This window comes from Periophthalmus magnuspinnatus, chromosome 10 (assembly GCF_009829125.3).
Source record: "Periophthalmus magnuspinnatus isolate fPerMag1 chromosome 10, fPerMag1.2.pri, whole genome shotgun sequence".
In the NCBI taxonomy this organism is placed as follows: Eukaryota; Metazoa; Chordata; class Actinopteri; order Gobiiformes; family Gobiidae; genus Periophthalmus; species Periophthalmus magnuspinnatus.
Window position 1 is genome coordinate 19165975 of NC_047135.1, and position 22690 is coordinate 19188664.

Below are 22690 nucleotides of genomic sequence, written 5' to 3' on the forward strand. Positions count from 1 at the left end.
GGGGTGAGCATTGCACAGAATCTTATAGCTAACCGTAAGGAGGCGAGTTCGAATAGGGCCCGGGAGAGATCCATAAAATGTGCAAATGTGCCTAGATGACATCTAAAACCTCTTCAGGCATGTTTTTGATGAGGGAACAATGTAGATGTACATGGTAGAAAGCTAATTTTGCATAATAGTCCCTCTTTAAAAAAAGACATACTTTCAACGTTTTACATTTTGTTCATGGTAAACCCTAATATTGATCTAAAATCTAAAATTTATCTTAATAATAGAAATGGGACCAATGACTTACATAGTTACATTTATGGCTACGAAGCATGGCTACGAAGCATATGTGAGTCTAATTTTATTTTTAATATACACAAATTAGTATTGGGAAGAAGGCATAAAAAGGGGGTAGGTGAAAACTAACACATTTTCTGAGCACTCAAGCTCCAGAAACAGGACAGTTAAACAAACATGCAGAAAACAATCAAAATAACCTTGAGTAAGCACATAGATATTTATTTTGCGTAGCATGTCCCCTTTAACATTTAAAAACATGTTAAGCCTTCATTTAAAGCCACATCACGTTTTGTTTTTTGTTTTTTTCAATTTGGTTGTGTGTATTTCACTGGAAAATTTACAAAACCTATGTCCTTACTGTTAACAGGCTTGCATCTCCACAAACCTGACCCTTATGGGCCTCCTCCTGCTTGTTTGAATTTTATATTTCCATGGAATCATGCTGTTGATGTACCCCCTCCAGAACGTTACATACTGTAACTTTAGGTGTTAATTTATTTTTATTACTCTAATCATAACAATTGTGCAATGTGGACACATTTTGGCTTTTGTTTACATTAGAGTTGCCCATGTCCAACCAGGAAATAAATAAACCAGGAATAACAATGTTCACCATATTTTAGTGAAATGGGTAGTCTAACCTGTCATGTGCACTTTCAAATCACAGTTGTAGATTATGGTCTGGTGCACTGGGACAGGTGTGGTCCTGTCAATATAGCAGATAGCTGTAGAAAGTGAACCTGACAGGACCTGACTGATGTGTGCAGCTCAGAGGAGAGGAGTTTTACACATGATCAATCTGAGGCGGCTCTGCTGAAGGCGATCAGGAACAAGAATGTTTACCCCAGTACAAGATCCAGCTGAAACACCACCACAGCAGGGAGAACAGAGACACAATTTTTCAAAATCTAGTTTAGAGAAAAGCAGATTCATGTTCACAAAGAGCTTCCCTCTGTTATTTTCTTTCCAACAGTCAGTATTTCTGCTAAAATAGTCAATTCCAACCACAACCAATGCTTCTCTGTCTGTCATTGGTGGGTCTGATCAGTCAGTGGAATCAATCATCATCTAGACGAGTATCAAAGCGTACCTTCTAATACATTTGCTTTTATATCAGATATTGGAAAAGAGTTAGCTACAAAACTGTGTATATGATATTTTAATAGTACTACCTGTTTTTTTTTCTGGCAATTTTAGTGCAAGCTAGATACATTTGCAGTTTTGAAAAAATGTATACAAATGTGTATGTCTTGGTTCCACTGGCCACTGCAATTCTAGGTACTTGGTAACATGTAGGACTGCCCTGATTACAGTTTGGTGTATACCTGGCTGCAGGGGTAGTGTCTGAAGTTTAGCACCTATTAATCCTTATACCTCTGTCCCTACTGCCCTCTTACTGTCTTCTTTAATCCTCCAGGTACTGCCCAGTTTGGCAGTATATGGGTGCGGGTGAAGTTTGCATGTGTCCCTATCAGAGAAAAATCATTTTGTAAAAAAATGGCCTTTGAAGTTACAATGTCCTACATAGATCTATGGATACAAAATTTATCTGTGTAGACCCTCAGTCGTCCAGGTCTGATCCATAGCAAACAACAAAGTTAAATCTGTCAACAAACCTTGTAAGAGTGAAGACGTTTCGCTGCTCATCCAAGCCGCTTCTTCAGTTCTGGTCAGAATGCTGGTGGCCACTGCCTTTAAATCTAACTGAGGGGAGGGGCTAACTACACTGAAACTGTAAACAGCTATTGTCTCCAGTTTCAGCTGAAACTACCCTATTCAGCCCTTAACGACCCTGCTATTGTTCTCATTGTTCTGGGTCTGAGGATGGAGTTGTAGATGGGGGAGAGATTATGTCTCAGGCCCCCATTTCTGTTTAAGGAAGGATTCTCTTTCCTAACAAAAATTGCTTCCTTAACTCCTCTCTCAAACCATTTCTTTTCTCTGGCTAAGATCTGAACTTCACTATCTTCAAAGGAATGGTTAGTGGCTTTGAGATGGAGATGTACGGCAGACTGGGGTCCAGAGGAACTCTCCCGCCGATGTTGGTACATCCTCTTATGGAGCAGCTGTGTAGTTTCTCCAATGTAACGCTCACTGCACTCTTCACTAGACTGAATGGAGTAGACTACATTACTTTGTTTATGGCTCGGAGTTTTGTCCTTAGGGTGAACCAATTTTTTGGTTCACCCTAAGGACCCCAGTCCGGTCTGTAGGGTGCCTCAGTCTGTCCTTCCTTTGCGGTCACTGCTATTAGTTTACATTGTACAAGCTTAGACAGGCCACGGGCCAACAACTGATATCATGGATAACTCCATCCATTAACCAGGAGTCACCCAGAGGAGCAGGGAGAAGAGGCGGGAGAAGAGGCAGGAGCAGAGGCAGGAGCAAAAACAGGAGCAGAGACAATGGGCAGAGGCAGGTGGCAAAGACAGGAGCAGGGACAAGGGGCAGGAGCTGGAACAAGGGGCAGGGGCCGAAACAGGAGCAGTGACAGGAGCAGAGGCAAAGACAGGAGCAGAGGCAGTGGAAGAGACAGGGGCAGTAACAGGAGCAGGGGCAGAGAGAAGAGCACAGGCAGGAGCACAGAGGGGGCAGCGGCAGGAGCATAGACAGAAGAAAACAAGAGCAGACACAGGAATAGAGACAGGAGCAGAGACGGGAACAGAGGCAGGAGTTGAGACAGGGTCAGAGACAGAAGCAGAGACAGAGGCAGGAGAGCACAGAGTTGGCGTTAACCTTGGGCCGCTATGGAGCATAATGATGAGCCCGTAATCAGAGCATCAATAACAGCTGCTGTGACGCCTTTTAAATTGGTCTTTCCTGCTCCGCTCTGGAGGAGGGTCGTTAGGGGCGCTCTTGTCTCACCCCAGGAGGCAAAGCAAATGTCAGGCGCTGCAAGAAATAAACAGCAGTCGACAGGGGAGGGGGGGACATGGGAATAGACCAATATTACGTGAGGCTAAAACAGGGTAAATGGATCGTGCCATTGAGATTAATTTGACAATACGCAGGACAAATACTTAAATGAATGAAGATGTGTGTATGCAAGTGTCCAGGGGCATTTAGAGAAGGCTAATATATAAACTGCTAAGCTAATACAAGAATCTCAGTATGTATTTCAGAACAGCTTTTTAGAGGTCTATGGGACACTTAGCTAAATGTGACAAGTCAAATGGAGGGTTCAGTTTGAAAAATGTTGAAAAAGTATGTATATTTAAAAATATACTATGTAACTTTTTTGTACTGCATTGAACTTATCTATGGGCCTACTGTATTATTTATTCATTCATTTGTTTTAATTTTCTAGTTTTTATTACAACAAAAATACCTTAACATAATTTCTTACTGTGAGCATGGCCATCTCTCCACAGATCTGTCCTGTAACTAGGCCCGGTGGTGTCCCCTGCTCGTTCCCAAATGACATAAAGAGGTTTAATGCCAGTACTTAATTTTATATTCCCATTTGGCCTTATATCTGTGTAATCCCTCAGTCATTCAAGAATGGGTTCCATAGTGGTCCATGGGTCTATACTAGTCTATATGGTCATATACTTGTTTTGAAAGAGCTGAAGATCATCCGAAAACTATTCAGGAACAGTTCATTTCTGTCCTGTGAATTTGACTTTTAGTATCGATACCTGTTCCAATGAGTATCCAGTTTCGACTCTAGTTTTAGTATTGATTAGTTTTTCATTTTTGATGAAGACATGAAGACATATTTTTGCCTATAAAATAAACCTGGTGGAAACACTAGCAGTCTTGTCAATGATACATTAGCAGTCTGCCCACACTAGTACCTCCTCTCCTCTCCATGGCTCTGGGCTTAGCTGTCACAGAGCTGTTCTACATTCAGCCCTGCACCACTCCACTCACTGCTGTGGATCTGTCACTAGCACCCATCTCCCCATTGCACAAGCTCATCTCTGTCACCCTATATGCACCCAGGAAATCTTGCCCATGTAAAATGCAGGCAGGGGCTTGTCTCTATATGTGGCTGTGTCCTTAGATGTATTATTCAAGCTTTATAAACTGCTGAAACCTTGGCATTTTCTTGTAATATAGCACGGAATAATGTATGTGTATATAAAATGATTTGGTTCCTGTCTTAAATTTAAAATGCAAGGAGCAACAATGTTCAATTTCCATGTTTCAAAAACAAATTTGCAAATTTGCTGGTTGATTCTGTGAAGAGGTGGGGCCAGTAGTCTATGTCTATATGTCTATATGTCAATTCTGCACATAGCTTGCATTAAGAAGTGGATTAAGGGAGCGTAACGCCACATATAGCCTTTGGCTCCAAATGAAGCTCATCGAGGCTAGCATTATAGGGGCCAATTTAGAGCAGAGTTCCATATTTGAAATTTCAACCATGAGTATCCTAGCAACAAACGAGCCAATCCGGAGCGAGGTGGTTCAAGGTAATGCCCCTTAGTTAGCACTTAACAACGCTGCCAATCAAACCTGTTGCCAACGCGAGCGTGAGCCGCTTCGGGAAAAGAAGGCACCAGATTTATCTGTTTTTAATGTTCATATCTTGATTTATTAACAAAATATTGCTTGAGCATGCCCATGCTAACTTTCTATTTGGAATGTGGCAGCTATTGGGTTAGCTGTGTCCATTTATAAAATCTTATGGTTCTGCAGTAATGAATAGGAACTTAGTAGATCTGCTGTGTCTAAAATTATTATAACCACAGTGAATACAAAAACCCTAACCCTAGGAAACAGAGTATTAAAGGCAGATGCACTCCCTTAAAGTGACTGAACCATTGTATGTTACAGTTTCACTCTAAAACTCCTCCTTTTGGGGTAGGACTTAGTTAACTCAAAGTAAAATCAATTTCCAGTGTTTCAAGCCAGTACCCTCAAATTGAAAATGGCTTCTGGATGGAGCCAAAACATCTTGAGTTCAAAAACAGTGTCCAGATGAGCACAGCTGAAACCGTCTCTGCACGGAACCATGCATGGACGAATCAATCATTCGTCCAGGCATGGATTGAAGAATTGATTTTTTTTCTGGTTCCAGCTGCCAGCTGTAAAAAAACAAAACAAAACGTAATTGACTATACTCCTCAAGCGGTATACAGATGACACGGAGATCTTGAACAATACACTACAATAAATGTTCTAAACATCACTGGCTTTGATGTGAAGCCAAATCATACACATGGGCTATGGTGAAAGAAGGGGTATCCAGCGAGATAGACCAGGAGTTAGCGCAGCAGCAGACGACGACATTTACCAGCACCAAATGAATAAACATGGATCCAAAGGGAAGTTGAAGTCTGCCACCTGTTACCTAAGGATCAGCCTAATGTGGTGATTGTTAGGTTTGTTAAAAAAAATAAAATAAAAATTCCGTGCTCAAACAGAGAAAATTTATACTTAAACGAGCACTTGACCAAACAGAAAGTGGACATAGCACCTCAAGCCTGCATTCTTGATTGTGTATTGTAATGTACCTTGCACAGACATGTTGCTGAAACTAAATAAATCAATAAAAATAAATGAGGCATCGGTGCTGATACAAAAAAGTTCAGATCCGATATTGGTATCCAAATATCAGTTCAGCCAATATCCTGGTTGGACATACATGGAGCTCAACAGTGAAAACATACACCTTGGTTCTGAAAGTAAATTTCTCATTCATTTATTCCATAGACCCAAAATAATTTATATTAAAAGTTTGAAAGCTTGCTCAGGGCTAGTCAGCTGCATGGTAATTAATAACCACAAGACCTATAATTTTATTTCAAATCTGTTTCTGAAACTTTATAAACTGCTAAGTTATTAAAACATTTCATCAAATCTTTCATTTTAAATGTTTTTTTTTGTTTGTTTTTTTTTTGGGCTTAAAACAACCGTGTTTATATTTTCCATCTACACTGGTATGGGTTGATACCGGATATTGGCAGATGCTTAGAGTCATTGTGTCGAAATTGGTATCAGAAATGTAAAACCTGGCCCCGTTTGATCAACTAAAATCCAAGCCCCTAGCTGCTATCTCCAAGTGTGTTCAAGTGGCCCGTCACAGCTCTCTCACAAGGGGCTTAGGCTTCACTGGGCTGCTTCTCTGCACGCCTCAGTGTCTCTGGCCTGCTATCATTACGCCGCATCAATTTGGACGGATTACACCTCTGCTTCCTGCCTCATTTCCCAGGGCTGGCTTTAAATAGGTTGTTATAGCCTATAAAACATTATTCTTGGGCACCATGTCAGCTGAACTCACCAAAGTGTGAAGACCTCATTTGAATTTTGCACGGAGGGCTGTTTTTTTTTTTTATTATGTAAAGCAGCAGGAAGCCAGCGTTATCTGAAAGCGGCGTGTCATCCAATCACTGCACAAGGAGAGTGGGTAAGGCCATGGAGGGGTGGTGCGAGGGAGGATGGCTTCAAAAAACAGCTTTTGTGAAGAGCATTAGACCAATATGGATGGACTATATGTATAAAGACAATGTCACATTTTTTAACCAGATATTAAAGAGTGAATACATTTATTTTTCAGGGCCAACAGAGGCAGTGGTAAAGCCCTGTGGTATCTGACATATATAGTATCAAGATTTAAAGGTCCTATATTACACAAAATGGGAATCCATTTTGTGTAATATAGGACCTTTAAATCTTAAAAGGTCCTCACCTTAAAAGTGAGCTTTAAGCCATATTATAATGTGGTTTCTTCCTCAAACACAATTCCGCTGCTGAAATTATCCACATTATTCCAGTCAAGCTGTATGGAGTTTAAAAACACAGTGGAGCACTTCTTGCATTACCACATGACATCACAAGGTGGAACATTTGAGAGAACTCAGCCTAAATATGTAGGGTTTGTGTGTTAAACATGTGTGAATGAAACAAAAACAACTTCAGGTGCGTCTGTGATGAGGAAACTGCATAAGATCATTAAATAGTGTAATGTGGGCTTTTTAAATATAAACCAGTTAATAATGACCTAAAGTTGCATATGGACCCTTTGGCATGTTTGTGAGAGATTGTCCATCTCCGAATAAAGCTGTCTTTCTTCTTTCTTTTGTTTACCCAGTTTATAAAATGATAACAAGATGCAGCAGAAGATTAAGGCTGTTCCTGATGACTCCTCTACATGGACGACTGTGCTGTCTGGGGCTGCAGAGCCTGAGGAGGGGGACATATTTAATATGGTTGGAGTATTTTTCCAAGTCAAATGAAACAGACTGAGAAGTTTTTTTGTTTTGTTTTTTTCCCCTAATTTCCCCTAAACTGTTGCTCTGAATATGCTACATTTTTTTTATAACTAGTTTGGTCATATTTGTCCTCATACATGTGCTGTACTCATTCGCGACATAATAAATTAGGGGTGTATGCTCTTATTTCATTCAATTTGAAGAAACATCAGTTCTGTTTCTAGTTCAAATTTCTAGTTCATTTTCAATACAGAAATTAGTTGAATGGGTATGTATCTACAGTATGTTCCCACAGGCCTGTTTTCTCACATCTAAAATATATTTTTAAAAGTTAATCCATAACCCCCACCCTGACCCTGGCCCTAACCTTAACCATAATCCTACAATCCAACAAATGTGGGAGCACAGAGCTGACCTCTGTTGCAAAATCTATTAAATCCATTGTAAAATATATAAAGTTGGCTAAAATGTCAATGAATGCACCACCACTTTAAAGTGTTGTTGTGCAGTGCTAAACATTGTAGCTGTATATTTTATAATATATCAAAAGGGTACACAGTAGACATGTGTACCGAACCAAACATGCTGTATTGAAACAATTCACCACACGCATGTGTACAGTTGATTTATGCAGTTTTTATTATTGTACTATAGAGCTCTGACATTTAACCATAATCATAAAGTGATGAGGAAGCTGGAGATCGACCGATATATCAGATGGCCAAAATAATACGAGAACACTGCCCAAAACGTGATTACACAGCTGTCTTAATGGTTTGTGGTAAAAGGGGATGTGGATGACTTTTTAGTAAATGTAAATTGTATAATTTAGGCAAAACTATTCAAATTGTCTTTACATATAAGCCCAAAAATATCAGCAAAGCTTATCAGCCATTGGTTTCTCTGGTTTCTAAACAAACAGTATCAGCATCAGCCATAAAAAAGTTCATATTGGCATATGTAAATAAAAGTAATACAACTTAGGCTATTTATTTTTATTTATCTTTATTTATACAGGCATGCAAACTTTACTTGGACTTCCACCTCATATTTAAACTGCAACTCCAATGCACTTTTGAACAGTAAAACATTTGTAATTAAATGCCAGCCAGATATATACAGTATGTTTAAACCATACTGACAAATATTGCCAACAAACAAATTACATCTCCAAGGAAACAGGCAGGTGAAAGGCTATGTAGTACACCTTTACTTCTGTAAACATGGCAATCATACTGAGCCCTAATTGGACATAGTGAGGCTGCTTGTAGACAGCGTTGTCCTGGGAGAGTATGTGCTCAGTGAGGGTCTGTGCTGAGTTCCAGGTAAACAAACAGAGAGGGAGCGAGACTCAGGGAGGAGAGGTGCTGTCAGGCCCTGGAAGAAGAGCCCTCCCCTGGGTATGGGCGCAGAGATGGAGGACTGAAGCTCCAAAGGTTAACAAACCTGTTTGTCATTAGCGGACACCGTTTACTGCAAGCTGTCAATCAAACCACCCGGGAACAAAAACATCATTAGATCCAAGCTTTTCCATCTTATGGCTGGTGTGGAGGGCTTTTGTATACAGTACTGTTGTTGGTACTTATAGGACATCTCAGGACCAATTTTGTAACCTTCATTTGCATAGCCCTATTATGTATTGAATGCCAGGTCTTAAACGACACTTGGAGAGGTAGAGAACCCAATCATTAAAAGTTACTCCAACATGAGTGAATGAAACAAAACAACTCCAGATATGTTTCTGATGAGGAAACAACATTCCAACATGACTAAAAGCTCAATTTCGCATAATATAGGATCTTTAAACTGCCCATATTACGCTATTTTATTATATATATTTTTTTAAATAATGCTTTTTCCTGTTCAAAAGCATACCTGGCATTTTGTCTTGTTTCATTCAGATGTTTAACACACAAATCTTTCATATTTAGGCTGACTTCTTTTCTCAAACAGAAAACACAGTGTTCTACCTTGTGACATCATGTGGTAATACAGAAAGTGGTCTAATATTTTTGTAGATTCCATACACCTTCACTAGAGTCATTTCAATATTGTCAGCCCTGGAATTGCTTATCTCTACTAGTAAAAGGTAAAAGGAGCTGTTAACTTGAAAACTATTACCGGTACTTCATGACATCACAAGGTGGAATAGAGCATTTTAAACTTTGGAGATGACAGACTAATAATGCAACATTACTCAAACTTGCACAAAGAATCCAAGCACAACTCCTGGTATGAAAAGGTAACTTACTAACATGGCTCAAAGCTCAGAGTCAGTTCTGCAAAATATTGGACCTTCGATGTTCCTGGGTATGTGTGAAATGTGTACTGTGAATACTGATTCAAAAAAAAAACATGACATTTGACCAAAGTGGTAGGAGTTATGCTCATGGAGTTATACATTTTTACTGAGAAGCAGATGGTCAGTTTGCATCAAAATAAATATGGCGGCTCACAAGTAAAGCAATATAACACAACTGAGAAACAGGGCAGATTTATACAGAATCAAGCATTATTATATAGCGAAGCATTATATGTTTAAGAGAAGCTTTCCGCATTTGAGAGAGATGTCTTGGTTCCTTGAAGAGGGTATATTTTACGTCTATGATGTATTAACTGCTAACTGCTATTTAGATCACCCATGCCTCCCATGGCCTAAAAGTCATAGCCTCTGAATAACCTGGACTACACATTGTCATAGGGCTGGGCGACTTTTGATTTGATTTAATTTTTGCTTTTCAAAAACAAAAGAAAAATATATTTCAGTATTGATTTCCTCAAATACATTTTTCAAATCATTGCTGTTTAAACCCCCAAAACAGTTAAATTTCTTCCACAAGTCTTGCATCTGCTCCAGTCCACATGCTTTTACTGATAGAGAAGTGGCTGTAGACCTTTCCATTAAAAAGACCCAAGCTGATCTCTGCCGATTAGACATGACTGAGTCTCCACCTCTATTCAACTGTGATCAATTGCCAAGCATTGATTTAACAAAATTAGACCTTTATTTGAACATACTAGTGCAAAGAGATAACGGAAGAAAACCTGACTATACAGCTCTCTTAAAGGTTGCCATAAAAAAGGAAAATGATAAAAATCTGCCCTATATATCGGCCCCAAAATATCAGCAAACCGTCGACCTCTAGAAATGATTAAAAAAACATAATTTGTGCCATTAGTCTCAACCTTGTTTTTCTCCCACTCTCCCTCTCTCTATTTTTCCCTTACTCTCTCTGTCTCTTTTCTCTCTCTCTCTCTCTCACTCTCCTTTCCCCTTACTCTCGCTCTCTTTTCTCTCTCTCTTTTCCCTTACTCTCTGTCTTCTCTCTCTCTCTCTATATATATATATATATATATATATATATATATATATATATATCACTCTCTTTTTTCTTCCTCTCCTTTGTCTCTCTCTTTTTCCTCTACTCTGTCCTTCTTTTCTCTCTCCTTTCTCTCTCGCTTGCTGTCATTTCTCTCTCTTCTCTCTCCTCTTTCTTTCGCCCTTATTCTCTTCCTTGTTTCTCGCCCTCTTTCTCTCTCTCATTTTCAGTTACTCTCTACCTTTTTCTGCTCTCTTTCTCCCTTACTCTCTGCTGTCTTTACCCCACTCCCCCTCTTTCTTTTCCCCCTATACTCTCATCTGTGTCTCTCCCTCTTTTCTCTCTCTCCTCTTCTATCTATCTCTTCCTTATTCTCTCCTATATAACTCTCTTTTTCTCTTATCTCTCCCCTTACAGTCTCCAGTTTTTTCCTTTCTCTAGCCTGTCATCTATGAACCAATCTGTTTCTGTCTTATCTCTTATCTCTCCCTCACTGACCCTTGCTGTCTCCGGTCCCTCTTTGTCCTATCTGCCTCTCTCTCTTTCACCCTTACTCTCTCCATCTCCTTTCTCGCTCTCTCTCCTCTTTTCAATATCTTTCTTCCTTACTCTATCTATCTTCCTCTTACTTCTCCCTTTCTCTCTCCTCCTCTCTCTCCCTCCTCTCCTATCTCGTATCTGTCTGATCAGGGACCTTGCTTGGCCCTGCAGATTTATGGTTATAGCTGAAGCAGGGTAGAGGAAACATCTTAAACGAAGGATAAGGGCAGGAGAAGGCATTTATAAAAATACTACTGACAACAATGTGGTAACACTGAAATATGTGATTGACTTTTCGTGAATAAAATGTCAGATCAGAAGAGAGGAGCGAAGGGATAGGGCACTTTACTGCTTGTTATTGCACTGCCTGAAATGTTACACAGAATGGAATTAAACATATCTATCTCCGTGGAGTCAAGCAGTTCATAGTGAGGGTGCAGTAGTTTTATGGAGCATTTTTTCAGCAATCATAACATCTTCATGCAAAAGAGCTGACTTAATGCAATAGTATGTATTCCATTGCATTCCACGCAAAGCAATAACATCTCTCTGGACACTAATGTTGTCATGATACAAAAATTTCAAACTTGATACTCTGACTAGATCAATGCTCAATGCAAATTTCGCTACTCTTTATTTAAACAACTAAATGTGATTTTCTACATTAAATGATAGTACTTTCTTTTATATTCCCATGTGGCCTTATATCTGTGTAATCCCTCAGTGGTCCAGGTAGGTTCCAGTTTACGTGGTCTTACACTTGTTCTGATACACCTCAAGATCATTCTAAAGCTACTTAAGAAAGGTTCATTTCTGTCCTGTAAATGTGCCATTTTTAGTATTGATCAGATGAGCTCAAATGAGTATCTAGTTTCAATCTAAGTTTTAGTATTGATTAGTATCTGATTTTCAATACGTTTTACTACCCTAATGGACAAAACAGGTACTGGAACACCCAGCCCCTCACAGCAGCGAAGTTACATTGTGCAGATTTGTACAGTATGTATCTTTCTGGAGGTGACACATCATCTGCATGATTCCATGGAAATAGAAAGTAAAAACATTCTGCTGAAGTATGTATATATATATATATATATATATATATATATATATATATATATATATATATATGCAATATGAAAACACATTTTCAAGCGCCTTCCATCTGTTATAGAACATCAAAATTAGCTCAGTGTTTTTAGAAAGCCACAATAAGAGCAACATTACAAAACCATATAAATAGAGCAGCTGTAGATTCATCAGAGCATATGGAGGATAGATCAAAGCTCCTCATAAGTGTGTCAACAGCTCGAGCCACACACTGAGCGGGGAGTGAACCATTTCGCAGACTTGTACCTCAGCTATGAAGAAATTATGTTTTTAAGGAGGGGGTATTATTCCGAATGTATGTATTTATTTATTTATATTTAGCTTTCTACCATGTTTTAACATTGTTCCGTCATTAAAAACATGTATGAATGAAACAAAATACAACTCTGGTATGTTTTTGATGAGATAACAACATTATAACATGGCTTGCAGGACACAACAATATTTTTTTTGTAATATAGGACCTTTAAACACTTTTATGCCTCCTAAACAGACAGCTCTGGTTCTGATCTCCCTGTGCTTATTAGTCCAGAACGTCCTTAGCAGCAGGACTCTGGACATTGATGCCCACATGGGTGAGTCCTCAGGCCCCTGCTCTAATCTCCTCACACACATTCCACACTGCACTGCACAACCGTGTTCAGTTCAAACGCTACTGTGAGATTTGCAGATGACTCTGCGATGGTGGGACGCATCTTGGATATAGATAAAGTGGCTGATGTTTAAAAGGTCACTCTGAGGGCAAACTGGGGTAAAGGCAACTGGGCAGCAGTAAAAAATTGTGGAGTCTATGCTATTTGCTGTCTCTGGCATGGGATTGGGACAGAGAGGGACAGATATGCACGGAAGAGTAGGGGCCAAAAAATGATATGCCAAAAAAATAATTTCACAGTTTTCTTTGAGCCAGATCACAATTTCAGTTTGATCACGATCTTATACCTGTTCTGATACAGCTCAAGATCATTCTAAAGCCATTCAGTTAAGGTTCATTTCACTTTTTTAATATTGATACCTGCTAAAAATGAGTATCTAGTTTCGACCGAAGTTTTAGTATTTACTGGTGTCTGGTTTTGGTTTTGACAACCCTTTTGATAATCGCAATTGGAAAATCTGTCACTCATTCAGCTAGCGTGTTGTTACGAGATTTAACAAGACGAGATTTTACAGCTACGAGATTTCTCTCGTAGCTGTATTTCAGTGTTTTTGAAAAGCTGCTCTTTGTAAGACCATGGCACAGAAGAGTGGTGCGGCTTTCACCTCTGCGCACACTCACAACATCGGAATAATGGTATGAGCTAATCCTCCACTCACTCTCTCACTCTCCCAACATTTCCCCAGAAACGTGCGGCCATGATACAGGAACGCCAGCGCAAAGGTCGCTAATTACGACATTTCAAGCTTTCTTAAAGAAGGCATATTCTGCTTGTGTCTGCTATATAGTTTTAATCTCTGACACCCGTGGATCATTATGTTATAATTTGGACATCTTGAATCACAATATTTATCTTAAACAACTCAATAAAAGAAAAGTCCGCTGACTTCTGGGTTGGAAAATCGAGTTGCCCAAGGAAGTATTAGGAGCTAATTCCTGCCTAGTGTTGTTGTGATACTAAAATTTCAAACTTGATTTTGATCCTAAGACTTGATACTTAATACCATAATAATACGGAGATGTTACATTAGAGTCTATTTTTAGTTTATTTTTAAGTCTATATTTTAAATTATTTTAAGCTATTTATCTATTATCTTGTTTTATTGCATGTACCATTTTCCTTCTGTTCTTTAACTGTGCGGTGCAATACTAGAATTTCCTCACTGTGGGACTAATAAAGGCATATCTTATCTTATATCGTATCTTATTTCCAATACCACAAAGACAGTAAACAAAACAAAAAAAATAATAATAATAATCTCTGTAATCCCTCAGTGGTCAGTGGGTGTATACTAGTCTATGTGGTCTATACATGTTCTGATACAGCTCAAGATCATTCTAAAGCTAAAAGCTAAAGGAAAAGGTTTATTTCTGTCCTGTGAATGTGACTAGTATCGATACCTGCTCAAATGAGGATCTAGTTTTGATACTACTTTTAGTATCGATTAGTATCTGATTTTTGCTACTTCTGACAACCCTATTCCCACCTGCCCCTTTACAGGTCCTGTGGATAGCTGCAGATGACACTAGCAAGCAGCTGATTTGTTTTTTATTTGTGCTAAAATGACTACACATCGCTGCTGAATGCTATGTGAATTATTGATTAAGAAAATAAAATTGGAGAACAAAGTATAGAGCAGTGGGTGTGTTCTCGTGGTGGTGAAAATGGGGATAGATCGGAGCAATAATGTCTTGGATACAGAATTACAAAGATTACTCACACATGCACAAATTACTCCAAATGCAACTTCGAGCGGGTAAATGAGAAGGAAACAACTATAATATTATTAGACTGTTCTGGTGAAATAAAGTTCCTTTCAACTGTTATCACAATGGGGCTGCTAGATGTGGCTTCATTGGTCCAGCAGTGTTCAAGCAGAAATAGGAACTTTGAATGAGCCCCCTGATGAATTAAAGAAACTGTTTCACATCAAATATTAGTAGGTGCACATATCCAATTTAAAACATTGTTAAGGCATTTTTAGGCCTTGATTATAATGGTAAAAAATTATTTGATATTCTTGTCTGAGAAGTATTCACAGAGTAGTGGTATTGTTATTGTGCAACAGGACTGTCAAAAGTATCGCAAATGACCAATGCTACAGTTTTATGTAATCTTCTACTTAGTAACATGCGTTAAACGAAATGCATTTTGTTATGTTCACTAGTCGTCAATAAGTGAAAGATAAAATGAGCTGGATCATTAAGTAAGAACTGTATCAAATTGATTTGAAATATATCGAACTGTGTCAAAATGAAAGTGCACTCTATCAAGGTACAGTACATATCGTATCATGGTTTATTTATCGAGGTATGTATCATATCAAGATCACATAGACTTGTATACACCCATGGGTCACTATGGAAACTACCTGGGCAACTGAGGGATTACACAGATATAAGACCACATGGGAATATAAAAGAAAGTTCTACGATTTAATGTTGAAAATCACATTCTATTCTCTTCTCTAAAGAAATTGCTTTTTTATTGTCATTATTATATCAGAATTGATATTAAAATCAAGTTTGAAATTTTAGCATCATAACAACACTATTGTGCAATCAAATAGCATTGGTCAGATTTCTTGACTGGGATCCAGAACAGACACTTCTCCAATACTTAACAAATATGTGAGTCTGGTCACTGATGCATCTTTACGAGTTCAGATGTGTGTGATTGACAGGTGAATTGGCTAATCAGGGACACACGTGGTATGTCCAAATCAAAACAAATATGACAGCTTACGAGGAAAAAAAAGAAAGGAAAAAAAAATGACAGTGGACTAAAAATATAGTGGATTTCTACAGAATCAATGAGCAAAACACTAATCTCTGTTAATCTGAGATGAGAGAAATCTCATTATATTGTAAATGATAGGAGACCAATGAGCTCCTTCGTTTCACATGCGTCACTGAAATAAACAAATCTAATCAGATGGCTCCGTCTGGTTCTGGCTCGAGACACAATGGAGGAAGCTATAATGAACACACTGATATCCCTCTGTATAAAACATACTAAATACGGAATGAGGCTTTTTGTAGTATCCTATAGTTACATATGAGCGTTATACGGTTGAGTCATCTCATTGATTACACTACCACACTTCTGTTGCTGAAGGACACAGAGCTATTTATGTATCACAGCTCATGTTTTATTTAAGATATGAGAGTTTTATTTAAGATATAAGAGTTTACTGGGATTATCGTGCTTTAAGGGGAAACTGCCAGTGGTATAAAGTGGTTTTCAATAGGTTAATTTAGCAAAAAAATATATCTAGGTCCATCAGGGTGTAAAATTGTGTGTGAAACTAGTATGGGCTAGTTGACATTCAGAGCAGGGACAGGAGTCAACAGCAAAGGCTTCAGAGTCACCGGAGCAGTGCCAATCTCTGAGGCCACTGCCACATCTGCATATGCACCATCCAATCAAACGCATTTTCATCACCAAATCATCTTCAACACAGCTCCTCCTCCTGCAGGCAGCCAGTTGATTGCGACACTGGGTCCTGCATGAAGCACGCAAAAAGCACCCACAAAGCACCCATAAAGTACCTACACAGCACCCAACGCACTCATATAGCACCCAGAGTACCCACAGACACCCACAGAGTACCCACACAGTATCCAGAGAACCCACATTCACCCACAGAATACCCAGACAGCAACCAGAGTACCCACATAACACCCAGAGTATCCATACAGCATCCATAGAGTACCCTAACAGCACCCACATAATACCTACATAGCACCTACACAACATCCACACAGCACCTATAATGTACTGAACCTTCCCCCAACCCAAAGATCAATTCTCGCTCAGAACAATGCAAAGTGCTGTTGTGTCTTAAGGCAAGACACCTTGCAGAGGGACTCATGATAGTGCAGCTTTGGTTACAGTAGTATCTTACCACCTCCAGATGTGGGATGTAAATATGTAATGTAAGGAATCACTATTTCAATCAAATGTAAATTAATAGTAACCATAGAGTACCCACAGAGTACACAATCCTTACAGAAAAACTAAGAAATGTAAAAAAAAAAAAAAAAAAACAAGATTCACAGCTCAAGATTTTATATCTCCAGTAGGGCCGTGTAATTCAGCAGGTTTTAATTGTGAGTATAATTATTGCTCCAATCAGTTACAGAAGTGATGTAATCAAAAACACATTTCAGAAAACTGTCTGATATAAGCCTGTTCTATCCCTCTGTCTGGAGCAAAGCCTCTTGTGTTAACTGTAGTGGTTTTAAAACATCACTAAAGAGTCTATTCTTACTGTGCAAGTTAAAAATGCACAATGTAATTTTTTAGTGGAGAGAACGCTACCTGTTTGTCTCCAGCGAGATGCTACTGTTATGCCTTGAATTATCCACAAAGTTACATTTTGGTTGGACACTACCAGCTCACACAGGTGACCCTGATTAGAGAATGCATGTTTTTCAGTGAACAGTAAGTTCAGGTGGCTGACCCTACACCAGGAAATTTAAATAACAGTTTAAAATAGTCCTGACTGATTTAAAAAAAAAAAAATTCCATGTAGACTCCAGCTCTGTCTGCCTGCCGTACCTCTCTGTGTGGGTCTTTGTAGCGTCTCTAGAGCCGTTACCAGGCACACTTACCTCCCAGCGCTTGCTTCATAACAAAATTCATGGTGATGGCTTTTGATTCCCTGCCTTCTGTATCCGAGCGATCCTTACATTCACTAGTACCGGAAAGGGTTCAAATCCAGATCTGCTGAAAAGAAAGGTGCAAGAGAGGTGTCAGGTTAACAAAACCACACAGAATCTGCACTGTACTGAAATAAAGGAAACTATGTGGCATGCATAGTGCCGAGCGGTTAATCGAATTTGAATCGCAACCCAATTGAAATTGCAATTTGAATAAAAAGAGTGCAATTATTTAAGTCCTTTCCAAACAACAAAGTATCCTGTCTGATGCTAATTCTTCTGGACATGTTTAAATGTGAATTCTGAACAAAATTTAGTTATTAAAACATAAACTGCAAATCTAATCAAAATTGCAGTGTTTGTCAGAAACAATTAGATATCCAAAAACCTTTAACCTCATTCAGATTACAATTATTGCCCAATCCCTTACAAAAATATGTCCTGTATTTAGGGATTAAGTATTTAGTCATAGTAAAATTCAATCAATATTTTAATACATTGGGGGTGTTCTTGGTTCTTGGATCTTGATTAACGTTCAAGTCTTGGACAAAGCATGAATGGACCATAAAATTAACCATAAACATGCAAATTAGGTCATTTGCGATTCTGAAAGATATGTGCGCTCCCGCCTCTTACAACCAGGCGCAAAACCACTCCAGTAATCTAGATTGGTTTTACAACGTCAATACAAAATGATTCTACAGTAATGCTATGATAATAAGCGTAGGCTCTACTTTCTGCACAGGCTAACTTTAGACAGCAACACTGGGATTTCAACTGTGACCCAAATATTCGTGACTGGAATTTTTGTTTGTTTGTTTTTTCCTCCTCAAAATCCATTGCGCATTCTGTCATGTAAAAATCTCGTATCTGTTCCCAAAGTCTAATTTCAAAATGTGTAAAATGCAAAAAGAGAAAAAAAAACTACAAATATATTTTTTATGTTTTAAATCATGTTTTCGGTGAGCAGACATGACAAAAAGAAATTCCTCTCTGGCGCCTTATCGTCGCTGAGGCACGTTTCTCCAATGCGCCAAATGAAGGACACTCAGGTCACGGACGTAAGAGCGAGACACGAGCCACGCAGGTAGTCCTCCGACGACCCGCCTCTGCATGTCGGACCCCCAGGCTCCACGGTGTGCTTAGTGTGACCGTGTAATAACCTCTAAGTGAGGACACAAGCAGGCAGCTCACCTCGCGTCAATGTGAACGCTCGTACGTGTGTGAGCGCGTTGCCCCTTAACCGATACCGCAAAACTTTGAACCGACCGGACGCAGCGAGATCAAAGCTGGTCAAAGCTGCGGAGAAACCGTATTCAGTGCATGAGCTAATACTCGAGGCATGCGGTAGTGGAAACACTGGGAGGATGCGCTGTACAGTGGATGCACTCACCTCCGCAGCAGGAGTCCAAGGTGCTTTCTTTAGGCGTCTTCTGGAGGGAGGAGAGAGTGTGCTTCTAACTGCTCGCTCCTAGCATCTCCGGCTTGTGCGCTTCATTGGGTGTTTGGTGTTTTCTTGTGGTGCGTTTTGTGCTCGCTGACGACGGATATGGAGGAGGAGGAGGAGGAGCGGAGGTGCGTGTGGTGGAAGAGAGAAGGAGAAAGGAGAGAGAGCGATATGAGCCCGCCTCTAAGCCGCAGTCTGTCCAGGGTGTCTGATGTGCGTATGCAAGGGGGGGACCACACGGAAATCACGGAATGTTCCTCGAGCCCGGAAAACAACGGGGCAAAAGCGAACCAAAGGGGGGAGTCGTTGTAGTGAAGACCACACGCAGAGCCAGACGTGGTGCTTCCTGATTATGTGGGTCTGAACGCGTGCCTCCCCTGACTCAGTGTACACTAGGGGTGTCAAAAGTGTTGAAAATCAGATACTAAACAATACTATAACTAGTACTGAAACAAGATACTCATTTGAGCCAATGTCTATACTAAAAATGTTACATTCAAAAATGAACCAAGCTAATCTATTCTGAATCAAAACAGCTTTAGAATGATCTTGAGCTGTGAGACCAAATAGACTAATATACACCCATGGACCTGTATGAAACCTACCTGGATGACTGAGGGATTACACAAATATAAGGCCACATGGGAATATAAAAGAATGTACTGCAATTTAATGTTGAAAATCACATTCTATTGTCTAAATAAAGAGTGTTAAGCCAAGCCAGCCATAAGAGAAGGATAGAGTGACAGCTACAGGAGAAGAAAATCCAGGGGGTGTGAAGTCTAAAGACTATCTCAGGCTTCAAAGCACTTCCTGCCCAGACGGAGGGGGACCTGCTGTGGGTGAACAACCTCAATTCTCATTTCCTGAGATTTGATCAATCTGGCAGACTGGATCCTGGACTATCTCACAAACCGGCCCCAGTTTGTGAGAGCCAAGAACTGCATGTCTGATCTCATGACCTGTAGTATGGGGGCGCCCCAGGGCACTGTCCTCGCGCTCTTTCTTTTCACCCTTTACACTGCAGACTTCAGACAAAACACGGACAGCTGCGTCCTGCTGAAGTTCTCTGATGACTCTGCCATCATTGGCCTCATCAAGGATGATGACGATGTGGAGTACAGAGGACTAACACAGGACTTTGTGGACTGGTGTCAGCAGAACCACCTCATCATCAATGCAGAGAAGACCAAGGAGATGGTGGTGGACTTCCGCAGACGCCACTCTACTGTCCCCTCAGTGAACATTCAGGGAAGGGACATTGAGAGAGTGGACTCATACAAGTACCTGGGTGTTCATCTGAACAACAAACTGGACTGGACTCACAACACAGATGCACTGTACAGGAAGGGCCAGAGCAGGCTCTATCTCCTGAGGAGAGTCAGGTCTTTTGGAGTGAGAGGGCCACTCCTGAAGACCTTCTATGACTCTGTGGTGACATCAGCCATCCTGTATGGTGTGGTCTGCTGGAACAGCTGCATCACAGAGAGGGAGAGGAAGAAGCTGGACAAGGTCATCAAGAAGTCCAGCTCCGTCCTGGGCTGTCCTCTGGACTCAGTGCAGGAGGTGGGGAACAGGAGGGTCCTGGCTAAGGTCATTTCTATGCTGGGCCATGAGTCTCACCCCCTGCAGGACGCTCTGTCTGCCCTGGTGAGCAGCTTCAGTGACAGACTGATTCACCCTTGCTGTGTGAAGGAGAGGTTTCGCAAGTCTTTCCTTCCTGCTGCTGTCAGACTGTACAATGAACACTGTTAACACTGAACATGTGTCATTCATCCATACCAATGTGCAATACTAAAGTCACTTTACGAAGATGTTATATTAGAGTCTATTTTTAGTTTATTTTTAAGTCTATTTTTTAAATTATTTTAAACTATTTATCTGTCATGATGCCTGTTTTTTCCTGTCCTCCTGTGCTCTCTCCCCCTCCCTTACCTGTCTGCCCAGAGCTGGTCGGAGTTCCTGACTCCTCCCGCACGCACCTGGAGCGCATCAGTGCAATTACCGTCATCTGCTGCCGAATATATGAGGGCTCGGCAGAATACACTCGGAAACGTGAATGCTCCAGCTCAGTTTTGCACCTTTGTTGCCCGTCTGCATGCTCTTATTGGATTTTTTGCCACCTTCCAGATTCCTGTCCTCGCTCGTTCCTGCACCTGCCTCTGCGCTCTGGCTCCGGTACAGTCATCCCTCCGTCTTGCCACCTGTCCTGTCTTGGTCTCCGGCTTGCTGCTTGCCTCCTGCCTTGGGTCCCGCTCTCTGGACTATGCCCGCCCTGCCTGTCCCAGTTTCGTCTCGCTCCTGTCTTCACTCCGGTCCTGGCTTTCCCGTCCCCGACCTGCACTCCGCCCGCCTGGCCTGCCTCCCGCTCCCTGGTTACTCGTGTGTGTTTGAATGAACTGTTAAAGACTAAAATTCACTATTCTGTAAATAAACACTGTCAACTTGCCCTGAGTCTGCACTCCTTGGTCCGCACCCACACAAGCCGTTACGACAGAACGGTCTGGCCAGCATGGACCAAGTGGACTCGGGCCCGGACCAGGCGCTCCAGCAAAAACGCTCCCACCATGAAGTGGTGTTAGGACAACACGAACAATCTATTCGGACTCTGTTGGATCTTAACCAGACGTTATCTCAACAAGTGGCGCAGCTCAACCACCAAGTGGCCGCGCTTCTCATTGCCCCGCCTGCTGCAGTTGGGGTTCCGCCACGTCCTCCGGAGCCGAGAGGCACGGACCCAGAGCCATATTCAGGTCAGCCTCACCTCTGTGGGGATTCCTGTTCCAGTGCGAGTTCATGTTTCAGCAGTGTCCCACTCGCTTTAACTCTGGGGCTGCTAAGATTCGCTATATGTGTGGATTACTTTGGGGAAGAGCTCTCCAGTGGGCTGAGGCACGGCCAATGAACACACCTGCGGACAATTTGGATTTTAACGAGTTCATCTCCACCTTCAAGCTGGTGTTCGACCACCCGCACTAACAGGACAATGCGGCTTCCCGTCTACTGACTCTCAACCAGGGCTCCAGGACGGTAGCGGATTATACTATTGATTTCTGGACGCACGCGGCTGAGATGGACTGGATGGACAGCGCGCTGTGGGCCGAAAACGGCTGTCTGAACGAGCATCTGAAAGATGGAGGGGATTTGAACGAGCATCTGAAAGATGAACTGGTGTCTCGTGACGAACCCTCCGACCTACGGTCCCTCATCACCATCACTAACCGGATCGGCTACGGGCGCGTCGGAGAGAGACGCTGATCACCGGTCCCGCCGGAGCTACAAGCTGCTGCCCCGGCGCCTGGCCGGAGCCTGCCTCTACTGTGGCGAGTGCGGGCATTTTGTAGCCACTTGTCCGGCTCGGCCAAAAGGGGGCGCCCACCAGTAGCGCTGGGAGTACTGGTGGGTGAGTCTCACATCCCGGATACAAATAATAGACTGTGGCTCAGTGCCAACCTGTATGTATGTTCAGAGACTTTATCTGTTTCAGCTCTTGTCGATTCCGGGGCCG

The 22690-nt window shown here is 41.1% G+C and overlaps 1 protein-coding gene across 1 annotated transcript in view; it reads right to left on the bottom strand.

Annotated features, from left to right (window-relative positions):
- LOC117377776 (complexin-1-like) overlaps positions 1-19361 on the bottom strand; it is a 45184-nt gene extending 25823 nt beyond the window's left edge. The window contains exons 1-2 of the mRNA XM_055224726.1: positions 19129-19361; positions 17688-17799 (exon numbers count right to left, since the gene is read on the bottom strand). Coding sequence (XP_055080701.1) covers positions 17688-17718 — 31 coding nt within the window. The 5' untranslated portion in view covers positions 17719-17799; positions 19129-19361. The remainder of the gene's footprint in view (positions 1-17687; positions 17800-19128) is intronic.
- Between the last annotated feature and the right edge of the window lie 3329 nt (positions 19362-22690).